This window comes from Brassica oleracea, chromosome C9, assembly GCF_000695525.1.
Source record: "Brassica oleracea var. oleracea cultivar TO1000 chromosome C9, BOL, whole genome shotgun sequence".
NCBI classification, from domain to species: Eukaryota; Viridiplantae; Streptophyta; class Magnoliopsida; order Brassicales; family Brassicaceae; genus Brassica; species Brassica oleracea.
Genome location: NC_027756.1, coordinates 39,053,409 through 39,064,221, shown reverse-complemented (window position 1 = coordinate 39,064,221; position 10,813 = coordinate 39,053,409). Strand labels below are relative to the sequence as shown.

Sequence of the window (10,813 nt, the reverse complement as noted above, 5' to 3'; positions counted from 1 at the left end):
AATAGGGTTGGGTTAAAATAGGGCTGGGCTTATGATAAACAAAAGAGGGCTGAGCCCCCCTGTAGTTAACATCCCTACGTGACACACAGACACATCGCTTCAAACCCAAAAAGAGGCACATACCCAATTGCAAACAAAGCAATCTGAAACGATCGGACAGTAGATCCTGCACTTCCAACTTCAATTCATCCCTGAAAATAACAATTAGCTTGAAAGGGGATAAAAGAAAAGCATTCCTATGATAGATCGACCAATTGAAACCAATAGAGAAGAACAGAGAGATGGTCAGAAAGGCCTACTTTATGCAGAAACCTCCGTCCAACCCACCATTAATACCTTTCCTCACTATCATCAATGGCTTTCTCTTTATTCTTAACCACTTTCATCCTCTTTCTCTCCTCCATCGCCGCCGCTTTCTTCCTCCTACTGTGCCACACTCCTTTTCGACGATTATCTTCCGCCGTGAAGTCTCGGGTTTCCTGCAAGAGCTCACAGGCGAGAGGACTTTTCCATTGTGCTCTACAAAAGTTTTTAGAGTTTATATGATGTGAAGAATAAAATGATGAGGTTTACGGAATCAAGACTCAGCTATTTATATATGTAGTTTCACCGACTGGAAGCTAGGTGGGAGCTGAAGAATCATGGAAGGAGTGGGGGAGATGAAGTTAAGGAAAACTTTAATGACATTGATTGAATCCGGTTTGAGTTCCGTTACGTTGCTGATTTTCCATTGCAAGAGAAAAGAAATCCTATCGGTTCGACACTACAACGGCTTACGCTGGAGATTGACCAGAAAAAGTCGTCCTCCTTAACCTAATTGAAACTCCGTTGTCGCAAGAACGGCCACGACCTTAAAAAGGTTGACAAAGCGAAGGGCCAACAAAAAGCCCATGGCACGACACAAAGCCCAACTCGTGTCCCCTTCGTTTTAATGAAACGCAGCGGAGAGAGAGGCCTGGACACGTGTCGCAACCAGGGACATATAGATAGATAGATATATAGATAGATGTATTTCCCACTTCAAATATGAATTTTTTTTTTTTTAACTTTTTGTCACAAAAAATAACTTTCAAAATGACCAAAAAAAGCTTTATTATAAGGTAAACTACATTTATATTCTAAGATTAACTAGTCTATATTTAGGGTTGAGACTTAAATGATGGAGTTTTGATGATATAATTTCAAATTAAAAATAAAATAAAATCCAAATATAATAAAATTATCTAAAATTAGTAATTTTCTTTGAGAATTTTTAAGATTTCCACTAGATATTTTTTGCTACTTGGTATATTTTGAGAAGTTAAATATAATTATTTTCATTATGTAATTTATATGTATCAAAAATAATATTATTTCATTGATAAGGTATATTAAAGGTCTGACTGGTATAACCGCAGCGGTTGCAAATGCGGTTGTGGGCGTTTGCAGATGCGGATAATGGTGGTTTAAAGCGTTATTAAGCAATTTGTACGACTGCTACAACAATTTCGACTGCTACAACAATTAGAAATTGTTGCGTTTATGGGATACTTATGATTAATTAACTATCAAATCCAGTAGAAGTGAAAAAAGAAATTATCAATATTTATATTTATATAATTGTAAAATATCAAAAATCATATTATTATAAAAAAAGTAAAATTTCTATTTATAAAATTATCCTATTAAATTTTTTAAAAGTATATAAAATATTTTTGTTTGAAAATTTTAGAATATAAATCAAAATAGAATATATCTATTTTAGTATTTCTATTATTTCAATTTAAAATTATAACTAAATATTTTTATTTTATATAGTTTTTTATAAAAGAGAATTATCCTCCCGCACATGTAAACGCTAGGTGGAACCAGCTTTTGAAGGTTAAAGGTTTAAAACGATTTGAAGCGATTTATAGCGTTTTATATGATTGTTACAAAACACCAACAACCGCTATGAAACTCAAAATTTGTGGGTGACAGTGTGCCCAAGTTACATCCCCACCCATGGTATTGCTCTTATACAGTACCTATTGAAATGTCTGCCAGTTCATGAGACTCGTATGCAACAAAATAGTACAACCCTCGTTGGCTTCAGTTATAAAGTAACATGGAAAAGTATTGCAGTTTACCAAGAAATAATACGAACCAGTGAAACTTATACTCGAACGTGTTATAAGTTATAACCCGCAAACTATATACAAAATCTTGACCCTTTCCATACCACTTGAGGCTGGGTTCCCAACTCCTCCTCAGCTTCAGCTGCTTTACAATATACAATATGTTAATGATACAATCAGATATACGAATTTTGTTCCATATATCCCAATAACCCCCTTTTGATATTTGTATTTTGAATAAGTATTTGGTAAATTCATTGTGAAAGATGTCTTGCATTACAAGAAACTGGGGTTGGTGTGTTTATAAGTTAATAGCCATTATCTCCCAGTTTTTGGCATTGATCGTAAATAACCTCCCAACGAGTAATCCTTTCGATTTTGAAATCAGAGTTTACTGGTAACATATAAAATGCCGATTTCAATAATAAACATGTGAAAAATACTCGAGAACAGAACATTATACCGAAACAAACTTTACTTTAACGCTTACGTATCCCAAAAACATATTATCATTACCAGACACATGCCATCATGATCTTATGTTTTTTCTTTTGGTAAAATTTTCAAGTAAAATAAAATAAAACAAAACAAACACAAAGTCTAGGAGAGGAGAGTCAGAGACTCATCATGCCGTGGTGTTTCTTTGAAATTGTGTCATCTGAATCTCTCTCCAGGACAATGATAAATAGATAAAACAAAAACATGCATAATCCTATATATATATACAACAAGACTATAACAGGGAGAAGGGAAGAAAAGAGTACTGTGTAGTCACGAGGGGTATGACCTTCCTGCATCGAATTGGATCGGTTTCAATGTTCCTTGAGATGTGATAGATAACAACAATTGCGATCTGAGGAATTTGATTTCTACACATCTTCTCTTGTTTTGGCTCTCTTCATTCCAAGGCCATTGAAAGGAGAAACAGAACCGGACATTGGAGATCCTTCATCACGAAGAGTTCCATTGAGTAATGCTAGCTCTCGCAGCTGCTGTTTCTTGTAGACATCATGCGTTTCCTCCTTAAACACAAAACAAGTGTGAAAACTTCTAATATATGAAACGGTACTTCATATCATTAGCCGGTTTTGAAACTAAAGGGGAAAGAGCTTAAAACAAACCATAGGAGTAAGAAGATCATCGAGTATCTCCCGAGCTTGCATGAGACGTGCATCAACGATCTCAATTGGTAACTCTGCTTCGACTAAGATATGAAGTGGCTCATTTAAGTGCTCAAATCCTGGTTTTCCTCTCATCATTTCCTCCTACACGAAGAAACATATTTACTCACTGAATTATTAAACACTGGAATATATATAGACTACAAATGAATGAAGATGTGAAGGAAAATAATATATACCTTAACTGGATCTTTTATGCTGCCTCTTCCTCTTATAAGAACACGACAATCAGTGCTTGCTTCAACTCGCTTCAAGGAGTTTCCTCTAGGACCGAGGAGGCGACCAACGAAATTGTACTGTTATAACAAAAAAATATGGAGTTATATGTTCCGACCAAATAGTATGTATTTATATATAAATGCGTGCTCATACATTTGGATAGTCGTCGACTGGAATATCGACTCTTAGGGTTCGCTTGGCGATCAGACCGGACGGACTACCAGGTGAGTTAAGCCAGTTTGGTCCCGGAGAAGATGGAACAGATCTCTAGATATCATCAACCACAAAGCATAAACACAAGTTAATATATCGACGTAGAGTTGCATAATCAAATAACAAAAAAGAATATCAGAAACTTGCTCTCTTGAGCACTGTGACCTGTAGCTGCTATAATCCTAATATTTTTTGCCCTAGAGTGGTTACACTTATGAGCTAGCTTATGAGAACATAAGCAATAACAGCATCATTTAACTCCTGCTCTACAGGATAAAAGGTGGAGTATCTAATTAGTTTTGATATAATAAGACAGGGTCCTCCTGTACATCATTACAGGTATTTAGTGTCTGTCATGATAAACTACGACTGAAAGTAATTAAATGTTATGTCAGTATCGCTTAAGGTCAATAAATAAAATTAGAAGAAAAGAGTTATGTTAATGGGGGTGGTTAGTAGTCATACTTCTGATGGAAACTGTGAGGCTCCCCATCCGCTAAGGTCAGCTCTTGCATTCTGAAATATCCTTCCATTACCTAGAGGGTTAAGCCCGCTCTGAGTCAAAACTGTGGCATTCTCCAACAGTGTGGTTACACGCATAATCTCTGTTCCAAGAAAATGTCAATTTCCAAGAGCAAGACGCACCAGTTAGAATTAGTCAATAAATCAGTCAGCAGTACCCCCAATGAATGGGGAGATACATCACAGTTAAATGAGTCAGCAAAATATCAAATTCTAAGTCAAATGTTATTATGTTCTAACTTGTAACCTGTAGTCTCTGTGTGATTAGTAAGATATCTACAGTTGGGAGTTATTCAATCAATTTGTTATATAATTTCCAACAGCTATGCGATAAAAGCAGCAGGAGTTAAGTGTTAATCAACTAACTGTATGAGAGCTTCATCATTATGAAGTAATAAATGACATATTCAGTTTGCTGAAATCTACATGTAATAAGCAAGAAAAACAGCAATGCTCACCCTGGTTAAGTAGCCGACGTGCATGTGGAATAACGGGAAAGAATGGAGTGAGCTTATGACGCTCTTCAAGTAGCTCTGAAAGATACCTGCCAAAAATATACAAATCAGTAGAAAGCCTCAACAACACAGCAAAGATCCACTCAAAAAAGCTCACACCATGATCAAGAAACAAATAATTTTTTGGTTAATATGTGCATCTAGATTCATATATACACAATTTTAAGTACAGTGGATGCAGATCAGTGAAGAACAGAAATCAACAATAAGAGAAGGAATAACCAATGATCTCTAAATCAGACATGACACTTAGAACTGATGCTCAAACCACACAACAAGAAAAGGTGAAATGAACTGAGACAAATCAGAAGTAGATTAGCTTTAAAGAGGACATAACTTTAGTTCCCAAAAATTGAAACTCAATCAAAAGCATCAGGGACAGAAACATGGATCCTAAACACAGCAAACCAGATCAAGAAATTTTTCAGATTTGAAAAAAAAAACTATTGAGATCTAAGGAAAAAAAAAAAGGTCGAACAATACGTCAACAGATTCATCAGCCAAAGTAAGATTCGCAAAGTACAAACAAAACAGAAGAAGATGAGAGCTGAGATTCATTTACTTCTCTTGTTCAACGAACAGAGAAGACTGTGATCGTAGACCACCGGAGTAGCTAGGGGAATGAGGAGCAGAAGGAGGAACCGAAAGAGACGACGAATACGTCATAAACCTACCTCCGCCGCCACCACCAACTCCTCCTCCTCCACCGAGCGACGTCATCATCATCATATCAAAGGCAACAAAGTTCACAAGGAATCAGAGAAGAGCCGTGGGAGATCATAAAATGAAGCGGCGGAGTTAGAAGAAGAGATGTTGTCTCTCTTAACGTCGGTGGTCATTTTATAGAGACAGTCTTGGTACTGTGGACATGATTACTTGCTTAGCTGTTTTTTAACCTTTTCATTTTATATTACTCATGTTTTACCGCTCTCGTTGGTTTCTTTCAGAAGCCTCTTCATCATCTAGAAGGGCCTCCCATACATTTTACCAACAACCGGAACAGTTTACTAACAATCCCGAACGGTTTACAAAAAGTTCCGGTACGGTTTACTGAACTACGACTATTCATGATTCTAAAAGTGCATCAATTACAAGAAATATCTAATCTATTTTAGAATTCTACTTTTTATCTATTTAAATAAGTTGTCATTTAAATTTGAACTTATTCACTGCTTATTAGAAAAAAATATAACATTCATTATTATTAGATTAAACAAAATAACTTCTCCTTTAATTAAAAAGATTCATCGACTATCTGTAATACACTAACATCATAATACATTAACATAGTTATATTTCAACCTACACACTTTAGTAAGTTTACCTAGCATGAATAAATTAAATTTGAATCTTTCACAGTTTATTAATACAATTGTGTCTAATCTTTTAAAGTATATTATAATTAATACAAACATTTACACAATATGTATACACACATGTCATTTCTTTTTTGCTCTTCTCATTGTCTCCATTTTTGAATCTTTGGAAGTAGAGTAGGTCTATTGTTCAAAAAAAAAAAAGGAAGTAGGGTAGGCCCTCATTAGAAATAATCTGATATGTAGACAATTGTTTCTTCTTCACCATGACTTCTCTTCGTCATGAATTAAAATAAATATTTTGGTTCCGTGCAAAGAGAAATGAAAACAGATTCAGAACATTTATCATTCATGCATATTAGAAAAACTCAAAAACCTGAATCATTACCTCATAGAAAATATCCTAATTTATTCTATAGAGTAGATGTATAAAATGGAATTGTAAACATTTCCATATGAAATGACGAATCGTTTAATTATTTCTTAAACTTAGATTCTAACAATCTTAACTAGAACGAATTAGATTCTAACAATCTTAACTAGAACGAACAATAAATTTTCTAACACTACGCTAACAATTTGTTTTTAAATGATTTTTATTTCATCTTCCTATAGTTTTTAAAACTCTAACAAAGTTATCTAACATAACCAAATCATTTCCTAAAATTATGCTAACAAAAATAAACAGAAACAATTTCTTTAGAATCACGATGAACTTTAGATAACTAAGTTAATATTGTTAGAATTACTATCAACCAAAGAATATTTTTGTAAATCTAACATAAACAAACGATAATAACAAGATATCAAGATTTATTAAACATTTACCCTATCTCATAATAGGTTATATAACAAATTTAAACTTTTGTTATGTTTAATATTTATAATTTTGAACTTATTTTCTAACAATATGATCAAGATTTAATTATTTTCATTTTATCAAGATTTAGATCAAGATTTTATCATTTTATTGACAAAAAAGTAACTGATTCGCAAACTACCCAATGTAAGTAAATTTACGTTTTTGAAAATATAGTAAGTTCATATGTATCCAACTAAACATTTTCAAAATAAAGTTTTATAATACTTTTTTGCAAAGTAGAAATTTTAATATTGTTTAATAAATATGATGTCCAACTACATACATAATGATAATTTTACATAATCAACTATGGTTCAAAATCCATTTAAATAATATAATTTATTTATTTAGAGTCTTACTTATATCTATTGATAAAAGGTTGTCATTTAAATTTAGATTTTAATGTAAAACCCCCTCAATTAAGTTTATTTCGGGTACCCCCCCCCCCCAAGTCATCTTTCTTAATGAATAGATCCCTCCGTTAACAGTCTGTCACTACTAAACGCTGCATTTTTAATTAATTCCTAAAACAACACGATTTGGTAATAAACAACACGATGTTTACTTAAAACATCAAGTAGTTAATCCTGTCTCTCTAAAAATAAAATAAAAAAATCCTATGTCTTCTAAATATCCCCAACTTGTCCAGACTTTGCAAGATACGAACCCTAATTTGTGAAAGAGAATGGGTTTTGAGTTTAGCTTAGTTATTCTGAGAATTCGAGTGCGGTTGAGTTTGAGAGAGGGTGAGAGAAGCTGAGTTCGAGAGAGGGTGAGAGGTTGGGAGAGAGAATTTGAAATTGAGAAGCTAAGTTCCTGTTTTTCAAAATCAAAAAAAGAAAGTGAAGAGACGCTGGAAAGATGAACAAATAAGTGTGTTTAGTTTTATTTCTCAACTTTTTCTGGTTTCTTTTGATTCATTTTTTCATTATGTGTTTTGATGTGTTTCAAATTATCATTTCGTATACATGTGGGGGATATTGGACAACAAATGGAACACATACAACTCAGTTTAAGATCATTAAAACAATGTTTTGCTGTTTTATTTTGTCCTGACTTAAGGTCATATAAACCTTGTTTTGCAGTAGACCGTAATCCTTTTGCAGTGAACCATATTTATATTGGAATTTTTCTGTTTGTGTATTCTAATAATTTAGCTAAAACATATGTTCCAGTTTTGTTGTTTTGACCAACAACTAATGACATCTCTACGAACAACACACCTTACGAAACAATAGTTTGACCAAATGACACCAAAAAAAGAGATGAAGAAGAGATACAAAAAGCTATGACGTTTTTGATCATAAATAAAACGAATAACGGCAAACACACGTCTTTAACTGTGTAGTAGACGGAGGGGTTGATTCATAAAAAAGGATGATTTGGGGGTGGGGGAGGGTTTGTACGTTAAATCTTTAATTGATAGGTTTTTATCTGAAATAAACTTAATTGAGGAGGTTTTACATTAAAAATCCTTTAAATTTTGGACATATGCACTTTCCCGTTAATGTTAGACTGGATTGGATATTAAATATATAAATCTGAAAATTAAGTTACACTAATTCATTTTGCTTACCAATTGTTTGGGAATCAATAAACATGACCAATATTCTTACCAAATGACATATAGTTTCTACATACAAAAATATATATCTCTAAATATGACATACACAATACAATATAGTATACTCTGAAATCATTTCATTATGCAGCTTTACATTTCTCACTCCTACGTAAACTAATTTGAACCTTTTATTTATCAACATTTTAATGTATGCAATGGTAATTAATGACTCACCTGGTGCTATAGAGAATTGTTTTAACTAAGTCATTGTCTATTTTTTTGTACATATAAATTAATCTATTTGTAGAATATAAGGTTAGATGTGTTTTAAGATATTCAATATTTCGAGTATGAAATGTTTACATTATGTTTTTGATACAAATTTACTGGAAAAAATTCATCGTAATATTCTTACAGAAACCAAAATAGTTATAAAAAAACAAATTAAGATTTACTGACAAAACAAATAAGTAACTGAACTACAAGCCATACATTTTAGATTAAAAAGAAACTGTAAAAAATTTATAACACTATTTTATAAAAAAAATAATTCCGTTTTAAAACGCGGGTTAGAATCTAGGCATCGGTAAAACTAAAAACTCTGGTACGGTTCAGAAAAACTAAAAATTCCGGTACATTACGAAACGCTGCGTTTAGGAAAGCGAAGCTCTCTGTCTCCGTCTCTGTCTCTGCTCAGAGGTAGAATACATTCGGTGAGCCGTGAAAAAGGTTGAGTGGAAGGAAGAAGCAGCTGGGAATCAAAAATGGAGGAGACTATTCCTTTCAAGAATCTTCATAGCAGAGAGTATCAAGGTCACAAGAAGAAGGTCTTCTTCAACTTTTTTTTTAAATCTTCATCTATTTTTTTTTTTGGAATTAAAAAAAAAAAAACTTACGAACCCTAGCTGTGGTTTTTTTTTTTCGGATTGAAAGGTACATTCGGTAGCTTGGAACTCTAATGGTACAAAGCTTGCCTCTGGTTCTGTTGACCAAACCGCTCGTGTTTGGACCATCGAACCTCACGGTCATGTAATTTCTTTGCCTTTGAGCTGCAAAGTTTTTGTGTCTTTATGATTTTTACATATGGAAAAAGTAATGATTTTTATTAATGGGTGTGTGGTGGATACAGAGTAAGGTTAAGGACCTTGAGCTAAAGGGACATACTGATAGTGTGGATCAGCTATGCTGGGACCCAAAACATTCAGATCTCGTTGCTACTGCCTCTGGCGATAAGAGCGTTCGTCTCTGGGATGCTCGCAGTAAGTTCATATACTCTCGCAATGTACTAGCTTTTGTCTCTGGAAAAGAATGTTAATAGGCTGGAGCTTGGTTTAGAGATCTGTGTAGTTTCTAATAGATGAGCTTTGTGACATTCACAAAATTTTTATCTTGGCTTGTACCCTTGAGTTAGATATAAGCTCCTAACAGTTATGAACTGTTTATTTAGCCAGATTCCATAATTGGATCGTTGATGATATGTCTTCTTCGAGTTGTACAGGTGGAAAATGTACACAGCAGGCAGAGCTTAGTGGGGAGAATATAAACATCACCTACAGACCTGACGGGACACATATAGCTGTTGGTAATAGGGTATTGTCTCCAGCCTCATGTCTTTACACTTACATTATTTGCTCCTTTCTAGACTGTTTTATGCTTTGCTTGATGGATCCTTTTTATCTGTGCTTGTTGTTTCTCTTACTGGCCAATGTAGGACGATGAGCTTACCATTCTGGATGTCCGTAAGTTTAATAAATCCCTATACAAGCGCAAATTCTCATATGAGGTAACGTAATCTCAGAGTTTTTCTTTTTATTATGTTGTGTTTCTAACTCATGCGGTTAAATTCCGCCTAACTTTCTTCTTCATGTAACAATCATCTTGGGTTGTACAAGTTAATACATGCTTTTAGAAGATGTACCATATATTGTTGCTGTATGGATTGTTTCCTTAGCTTTCGTCTTCTTGTTTAACAGGTAAATGAGATTGCTTGGAACATGTCAGGAGATCTGTTCTTCTTGACTACTGGTCTTGGTGAGGATTTAAATATACTCATTCCCTAGCCTAGTTTTATCTGTTCTTTGAACATGAGAAAATGATCTTATTGGAATTTACTTTCCTATGCTCATTCTGTTCAGGCACTGTTGAAGTTCTCTCATATCCACTTGAGAAAATGCAAAATGATCTTAAACCAGTTGACACTCTCACTGCCCACACAGCCGGGTGCTACTGCATTGCAATTGATCCTAAAGGAAGGTAATATATGTTATGCATTCATTGTCTTTACGCACTGAGACACAACTGATTATATAATCCCCCCCCCCCCCC

At 33.9% G+C, this 10,813-nt stretch overlaps 3 protein-coding genes across 4 annotated transcripts in view; 1 reads left to right on the top strand and 2 right to left on the bottom strand.

Annotated features, from left to right (window-relative positions):
- LOC106314977 overlaps nucleotides 1-835 on the bottom strand; it is a 1,134-nt gene extending 299 nt beyond the window's left edge. Inside the window, exons 1-3 of the mRNA XM_013752768.1 lie at nucleotides 615-835; nucleotides 337-519; nucleotides 30-191 (exon numbers count right to left, since the gene is read on the bottom strand). Coding sequence (XP_013608222.1) covers nucleotides 30-191; nucleotides 337-519; nucleotides 615-643 — 374 coding nt within the window. The 5' untranslated portion in view covers nucleotides 644-835. The remainder of the gene's footprint in view (nucleotides 1-29; nucleotides 192-336; nucleotides 520-614) is intronic.
- A 1,718-nt stretch (nucleotides 836-2,553) lies between these two features.
- Nucleotides 2,554-5,582, bottom strand: LOC106313141 (KH domain-containing protein At5g56140). Of its 2 annotated transcripts, none has more exons than XM_013750883.1 (7): nucleotides 5,309-5,582; nucleotides 4,690-4,775; nucleotides 4,175-4,314; nucleotides 3,650-3,763; nucleotides 3,457-3,573; nucleotides 3,218-3,361; nucleotides 2,554-3,115 (listed from the first exon to the last, which is right to left on the bottom strand). In XM_013750883.1, the coding sequence occupies exons 1-7, from the start codon at nucleotides 5,473-5,475 to the stop codon at nucleotides 2,966-2,968; spliced, it is 918 nt and encodes a 305-aa protein (XP_013606337.1). In that variant the 5' UTR covers nucleotides 5,476-5,582; the 3' UTR covers nucleotides 2,554-2,965. The 2 variants fall into 2 exon arrangements, with proteins under 2 accessions (XP_013606337.1, XP_013606336.1); XM_013750882.1 differs by having other exon boundaries at nucleotides 2,554-3,118; nucleotides 5,309-5,579.
- Nucleotides 5,583-9,147: 3,565 nt separating this feature from the next.
- The window catches only part of LOC106313572 (THO complex subunit 3), a 2,605-nt gene continuing 939 nt past the window's right edge, over nucleotides 9,148-10,813 (top strand). The window contains exons 1-7 of the mRNA XM_013751420.1: nucleotides 9,148-9,315; nucleotides 9,422-9,517; nucleotides 9,618-9,747; nucleotides 9,987-10,078; nucleotides 10,200-10,271; nucleotides 10,462-10,519; nucleotides 10,624-10,741. Coding sequence (XP_013606874.1) covers nucleotides 9,253-9,315; nucleotides 9,422-9,517; nucleotides 9,618-9,747; nucleotides 9,987-10,078; nucleotides 10,200-10,271; nucleotides 10,462-10,519; nucleotides 10,624-10,741 — 629 coding nt within the window. The 5' untranslated portion in view covers nucleotides 9,148-9,252. The remainder of the gene's footprint in view (nucleotides 9,316-9,421; nucleotides 9,518-9,617; nucleotides 9,748-9,986; nucleotides 10,079-10,199; nucleotides 10,272-10,461; nucleotides 10,520-10,623; nucleotides 10,742-10,813) is intronic.

Coding starts and splice junctions, on each gene's coding strand:
- LOC106313141 (XM_013750882.1), bottom strand. CDS start 5,475: ATGATGATGATGACGTCGCTCGGTGGAGGAGGAGGAGTTGGTGGTGGC. Junction 4,776..5,308: donor CTGTTCGTTGAACAAGAGAA/GTAAATGAATCT, acceptor TATTTTTGGCAG/GTATCTTTCAGAGCTACTTG. Junction 4,315..4,689: donor ACGTCGGCTACTTAACCAGG/GTGAGCATTGCT, acceptor TTCTTGGAACAG/AGATTATGCGTGTAACCACA.